Source organism: Microcaecilia unicolor, chromosome 11, assembly GCF_901765095.1.
Source record: "Microcaecilia unicolor chromosome 11, aMicUni1.1, whole genome shotgun sequence".
NCBI lineage: Eukaryota > Metazoa > Chordata > Amphibia > Gymnophiona > Siphonopidae > Microcaecilia > Microcaecilia unicolor.
Genome location: NC_044041.1, coordinates 161561621 through 161568645, shown reverse-complemented (window position 1 = coordinate 161568645; position 7025 = coordinate 161561621). Strand labels below are relative to the sequence as shown.

Here is a 7025-nt window from a genome sequence, read left to right as displayed (position 1 = left end):
ATGTATCAGTGTAATATTACATGCACGGGGCTCTGATGAAGATCCAGTGTCCAGCTGTCTGTGCCATATTCATGCTTTCCATGTATCAGTTCAATACCTGCTTGGGACTCTCATAAAGCTGCATTCTCATTATTCAGCCGTTCGTGCTTTACTTATGTTTTCCAAGTATCAATGTGACACCTGTACGAAGTACTCATGAAGATCCACTCTTCAGCTTGTAAATTACAGGCCGTATTTACGCTTTCTGTGCATCCATGTAATAACTGCGCCGGGCTCTCTGATCAGTGTCAGAATCCTTTTTTTTTTTTTTTTTTTTTAACCCAGGTTGACTTCCGCTATAGCTCCCAATCTGGCAGGAAGCGCTGGATTCAGAAGTACGCCTGCGCGCTGGGGTTCCTTTCATGGCTCCCTATGTAGTAGGTTCTCGGCTTCCATGATGGAGGAGCGCGGAGGAGCGGCCGCTTTCCGCCCGCTACAGCCATCCCCTGCCCGACCTGTCACCCCCGCCGTTGCGCCCTCCTCTCCAGTGCCGATCCGCCAGCAGCAACAGCTCACCGTGCCCGGTATTCTGCACTTTATCCAGCACGAGTGGGCGCGCTTCGAGGCTGAGAAGTGTCACTGGGAGGCGGAACGGGCCGAGCTGCAGGTGAGACTGAGAGTTGTTGTCCCGGGACGGAAGTAGGGGGTTGATCCGACCCGAATTCTCAGTACTACCTATCACTTCCGCCATCTTGGAAAAACATGGCCGCGGGGGTAGAGGGAGGAGCAGGGTCGGGTACCTGCGGACTGACCAAAAGTGGGGGTGGGGGAGGGAATCATGATGTCCATGGAGCCGGGGGTCGGGGCTTACGCCTTGGCTTCTACCATAGAGGGTTGTATTGGACTTGGGGGTTCAAGAGACGCTTGGCGGTGGCATCTGGGAAATCATGAAGGATGAGGTCTCTTCCTCTTAGGGAATCTTTTTTTCACAGCCAGGCTTGCTAGGGATTGGGGAGGGAGCCTGCCACCTGGCGATAAAGAAGATGGTGATTTAGAGTGAAGTTTCACTCATTATAGGGAAGGGTGGATTGGGACTAGGGAGCAGGCATGTTACTAGCAGTAAGAAGGGCCAATTGGGGGGGGGGGGGTCGTGCTTCCTCTTTAGGAAAGGTTTAAATTTAGACGACTAGGGAATGTTGGGTTGGAACTTGGAAGGATGAGTGTTTATATATATCATTTGGTGGGGTGGGGGGGGGGGGAGGGTCGTTCCCCTGCGGAGAATAGGTATGGGTCAACGCTACTGTGTATGAGAATAGAGTGATTGGAGGTCGTGGCGTCTTTGATGTTGAGTTTGGGAATCATACAGGAATTAGTTCAGATTTGGAGTTGGTTGTAGGAGAAAGGATTGGATTTGAAGGCGCTGCTTTATGTATTAGGGGTTGGAGTTGGTTTTATTCTATAAGTTATTCTTATATACCACTTTTTCCCCTTAAGGTCCTGAAGTAGTTTACATTTTAAAAAAAATCAATGTAAACAGAAAAAATATATAATCTTAAATGAGCAAAAATAAAACTAAGCATCACAAGATTTCCTTTAAAATGTTTTTTAAACTTCTAAACGAGAGATAAGATTTATTAAATCTAATATTCTCAGGAAGAGCATTCCAAATTGGCAGTGCCTTATAAGAAAGATGTCTCAAGTAGCTTTTTAGAGCCAACTCCTTGGTTTTGAGGAGTTTCTTGCTAGTGTTTGAGATTTTAGCTTTCTGAGAAAAAGTCTGGGTTTCCCTCTAGGATAAGGCTGCCAATTGCATACAGATTCTCACTCTCAGGTCAGGGTTTATCTAGTCCTGGATTTACCACAGAGCATGCTGGGACTTGTAGGATCAATCCTGTTCTGAGAATCCGGATCCAGTTGGCAGCCTGAGGAATAAGCATGAGATTGTTAAATGTGAAATGATTATAAACTAAATTATAAAAGAGGTAGTTTTGAAGTACTCAGATGAGCTCATTAATGGGCAGATGATCGAAAGCCCTGTGCTATTCCAAACAGCTCTCTAAAAATAGCGCTGGAACAGCACTTGGCTTTACCACCCCTATGATCAGAGATAATAGCATGCAAATTTAAGCACGCTTTTATCTCTGATCATAGGGTAAAGTGTGGGAGGATTCCTCCTGCACTTGTTTTACAGGGCTGGGCTGTCAAAAGCCCAGTCCTGTCAAACAGGGGGGCTGGAGGCCCATGGGACCACCAGACCCCTAGTACCCCGACTCCGAGCCAAGCAACACAACCCTGACCCCCCTCCCGACACAAGTTCAGGGGGGGCGGCTGGAGATCTGGTGGGTCTCCACCCTCCCCCCCAGCATCCATCCCTTCACATGGAGGCCCAGTGGGCCGCGAGTAAGCCTCCCCCCCCCCCCGATCTGGTGTAAAGCCCCGTCCACTGCATCCCAGGATGCACTGGTCAAGGCTGGGCACCATCATTTTTTGAGGCGGCGCTGATGTTAGAGGAGGGAGGCCATTTCTCTCCTCCAACGAAGTTAGGGGGGTGGGGAAGGGCCGCTAGACCACCAGGTCATAGTAGTGCTATAGAAATGCTAAGTAGTAGTAGACTCACAGCCCACTTGGCCACCATGGTTCCATGTGAGGGGATGCATGGGGGGCTCGAGACCCACTGGATCTTCAGCGCCCCCCCCCGAACCTGTGTTTGGGGGGGGGGGCTGCTGCATTGGGGAGAATGGGGGGGGGGCCAGTGGTCTGCAAACCGTAACACCAGCTGCGAGCTGGCGTAGGGTTTGCCGCAGACAGTGCGCCAGTGTTTGGTGCACTGCTCGTTGATCATTGGGGAGGAATACATTTACCATGCATTTCCATGCTACTTGCGCTAAGAGCCCTGTTTTGCATGCATTTGCATGCTAGTTGTGTTCCTAGCCCTTGAGCGCATTTCGCGTGCTTGGGGGCTCTGATCATGGGGAGGTAGCAAACACAGGTGCTAGTATGGCACTAACAACCTCTGACGCCTGCATTTGCTTCTGGTCATCGACCCATAAGTCCTCTGGCCTTCATCACCCTCAAGGATGAACTGTCTTGATCAGTGGTTCTCTACCTTCTTTCTGACACACCTGATGGATAACATTCATGTATGTGACACACCAAACACCAAAATTCACAGCTGAACAAAGCGCACCTAAATATGTAATTGTTTAACTGTAAGTTTAGTATGAATTTGCCTATGCTATTTCAAAAAGCTGTATGCAACACATTGGTCCCAGATTTCTCACTTGTCAAATTTATTCAAATTCTGGTGTCACCTCAGTAACAGCAACACAAAATCCCTCCCACTTCCAGCTACTGTGAAGCAACACAAAAACATACACACATGATGCTTAAACTATATAGCAAGCACAACCTATGGAGATCAGACTTGCAACATTTTCAGTTATTATTGAGGGTAGTGGGGATGCAAAAGTAGGGATTAATTATGGATATTTCAAGAATCTGACTCTCAAGACTACTGGTCTTCCCAGCTTGCAGCACTGATGGCTGTAAAGGAAACACAGGCTTGCTGTCTACACCAAATTATTTGTGACATCTCTCACCTCTTGGGGACACATTGGTTGAGAACTTTGTCCCTGTGTCATTTTCTACTTTGAAGCCTGTTTATGTTTGAGTAATGCAGACAACAATATTTAGATTTTTTGGAAAAACAAGCAAACATGTTGGCCACAAGTAGCAAAATTTGCATGGGAGATTCTGTGCATTCCTGCTACCAGCACATCTTCTAAGAAGACACCTTCTATTGCAGGAAGGACTGTGGAAGACAGGAGAGCTAGACTGAATCCTGAGACTGTTGATGACCTATTCATCCACAGATTTAAAAAGTGCTTCATAGGGCATATTTCTCCCCCACTAGAGTATACAGAATGGGTTGCATTTTGGACCCCTGGACATTTTAACAGGGTAGATTAGAATTCCTTGGGGTAGTAGAAGTCAACTATTGTTGGGGTTGGAAGAGTAGAGCGTGGTGGTGGTGGTGGGGTTATTATAGTTGCTCGCTGTTATTTTCTATTTGTTATTTTTCTGAGTACCTGTTGTTAGTGCAGATTTTTTTTATGCATATCAAACAAATCGATGTGTACAGATGCCATATGCTCTTCATGGCAAACACTGTTATTGATCAAGATAGACATGCTTGAAAATCTGTGGTGGCCTGGTCCTGCATAGGACTCTTAAGCCATAGGGACTTTGGCCCCCAACCCCATTCCTTCACCCATCCTAGAAGCCCATTCCCACAATAGTCCCTTTCTACTTACCTGATGAAGGTGAGATCTGCTTCCTCTTCTTCAGTTCCTTCTGTGGGGTAGCCATTTAAAAAAAAAATAAGGGGGGGGGGAGTAGTGTGAGTGGGTATGGGGGGTGGGACAGTCTCTTGATCCTGGGACAATCTTTCTGACTTCAGGGCTCCAGGCTTGGGGCCCTCAGCTTGAAGAACCCGGGCCTCAATTTTGTTTTTAATTCCCATTTACTTCCATTGAAGCAAAGGAAGTTCATTTAATCCACTTTGACCACATCTTCACCCTCTGTTCAGTGCCAGGAGTTATGTGAACAGCAGCAGTAGTCAGTGCTGGTGCTTGCATAACTTAACTGGATATGTAGGTGTGATGCATCCTCTGTTCTAGAGTCCTTTCAACTGTAGCTGACTGCAAATATCCTCCAGATGATCAACAGTTACTGTATCTGAAATCTGGTACTCGCACACAAAATGGATTATCAGCAGTCACCCAGTCCACCTCCAACACTAAGTCCCAGTCTCCTGAACTTAGGTTCCTTTATGTCTTTTTCCCAGGGCAAGTCCCTGTGGGGAGGTGAAAATGTCCAGTCCTCCCTAGGTCACTAGGGAGTTAATCAAGGTCCAAAACAACAATAAAAAACCCTATGGCAACAATTTTCAAGGTTTGTTTGATTCCAAAAAGAAAGTGTTTCCAGTTACAAAAAAGAAAGAGAGGCCAGGCTTGCTAGCCTGCTTGCCTGCCACCACTCTCATATCTCCTGGAATCTATTCCTCCTTCCAATGATACATCCTCCCACCCTTAGCTAGTAAAAAAAAAACAAAAACTGTTTTTATTTAGACCAAATAATTCCCAAACAGTCTTAATGCTGCAATTCAAAAGACAGTAGCAAGCAGGTCTGTACCTTTTCAGGTTTGCAAGTCTTCTGGCTAGGAACTCTGCACTCTTTGGTCTCTCAACTGCTGTCTTTTATAGCACTGTTGACTCCTCCTACTCGTGCTTCCAAACCCTCTGATTGGCCAGGACTGTGTTCCTCCCTGCTTTTTCTGCTGAGGCTTTAATCCTCCTGCTTCTGTGATAGGCTTGGAATCTACCCCATTCAGCTCCCTCTGCTGAAGTTTTAATTCTGCGGTTCCTGCCTCCCTTCTAGCCTTTCTTCTGTCTGTCTTCTGGGGATTAAATTGTGTAGTTAATGGTTCTTCTCCCCTGGGGTTTCCTGATTTCTGTGATGGGATATACACCCCATCATAGTAGGACTGCATAAAAATACACCCTAACTATCCCTGGTTAGGTATGTGGGTACGGCACTGAGTATTTGCAGAACCCAGGTAGCTGTCTGGGCACCACCAAAAACCCCAATATATAGTGCTGCTGCCTGGGTAGGTCCCGTCATTGATTATCTGGGTCTAATTTAGCCAGTGGCGGTCAATGTTTAAAAAAAAAAACACTGACCGCTGCTGGCTGAATTTTGACCGATTTGTTTTTCCAGCAACAGCATTGCTAAACAGCAGGGTGAAGAATGGGGATTTTATGTACTTAAAAATATTTATATTTTGCTGATCCAAAATTGCATGGCAGCTTACAGTAAAACAATCATCCTAGAGTACTGATAGAATTCAAAAATGGACTTGCAGAGCTATTGTTGGCAATATTTAATTTATCTTTAAAATCAAGCATGGTACCAGAAGAATGGAGGGTGGCAAACATAACACTGATTTTTAAAAAAGGTTCCAGAGGTGATCTGGGAAATTACAGACCGGTGAACCTGACGTCGGTGCTGGGCAAAATGGTAGAGACTTATAAAGAACAGAATTACAGAGCTTATACTTAAGCATGGATTAATGAGATAAAGCCAACTTGAATTTTGTCAAGGGAAATCTTGCCTAATCTACTACTTTTCTTTGAAGGGGTGAATAAGCATGTGGATAAAGGTGAACCGATCGATATTTTATATCTGGATATTTAAAAGGCATTTGACAAAGTACCTCATGAAAGATTCCTGAGAAAATTAGAAAGTCATGGGATAGGAGGCAATGTCCTATTGTGGATTAGAAACTGGTTAAAAGATAGAAAACAGTATTCTCAATGGAGAAGTGTAGATAGTGGGGTTCCCCAGGGGTCTGTGCTGGGACCGCTGCTTTTTAATATATTTATAATGATCTAGAGATGGGAATATTTAGTGAGGTAATTAAATTTGCTGATGACACAAAGTTATTCAGAGTTGTTAAATCATAACAACATAAGAACATAAGTGTTGCCATACTGGGACAGACCAAAGGTCCATCAAGCCCAGCATCCTGTTTCCAACAGTGGCCAACTCAGGTTACAAGTACCTGGCAAGATCCCAAAAAAGTACAAAACATTTTATGCTGCTTATCCCCAAAATAGTGGATTTTCCCTAAGTCCAATTTAATAATGGTCTATGGACTTTTCCTTTAGGAAGACGTCCAAACCTTTTTTAAACTCTGCTAAGCTAACAAGCCTTTACCACATTCTCCGGCAGCGAATTTGAGTTTAATTACACAGTACAATACATTTTATGCTGCTAAATAAGCAGTGTATTTTCTCCAAGTACATCTTAATAATGGCTTATGGACTTTTCTTTTAGGAAGTTGTCCAAATCTTTTTTTAAACCCTGCTACTAACTGAACATAAGAGTAGCTGTACTGGGTCAGACCAATGGTCCATCTAGCCAGGTATCCTGTTCCAAACAGTGGCCAAGACAGGTCACGAGTACCTGGCAGAAACCCAAATCGT

At 45.1% G+C, this 7025-nt stretch overlaps 1 protein-coding gene across 1 annotated transcript in view; it reads left to right on the top strand.

Moving 5' to 3' along the window:
• The first annotated feature begins 353 nt into the window (after positions 1 to 353).
• The window catches only part of STRN4 (striatin 4), a 96740-nt gene continuing 90068 nt past the window's right edge, over positions 354 to 7025 (top strand). The window contains exon 1 of the mRNA XM_030217498.1: positions 354 to 646. Within this exon, the coding sequence (XP_030073358.1) occupies positions 434 to 646 (213 nt within the window). The 5' untranslated portion in view covers positions 354 to 433. The remainder of the gene's footprint in view (positions 647 to 7025) is intronic.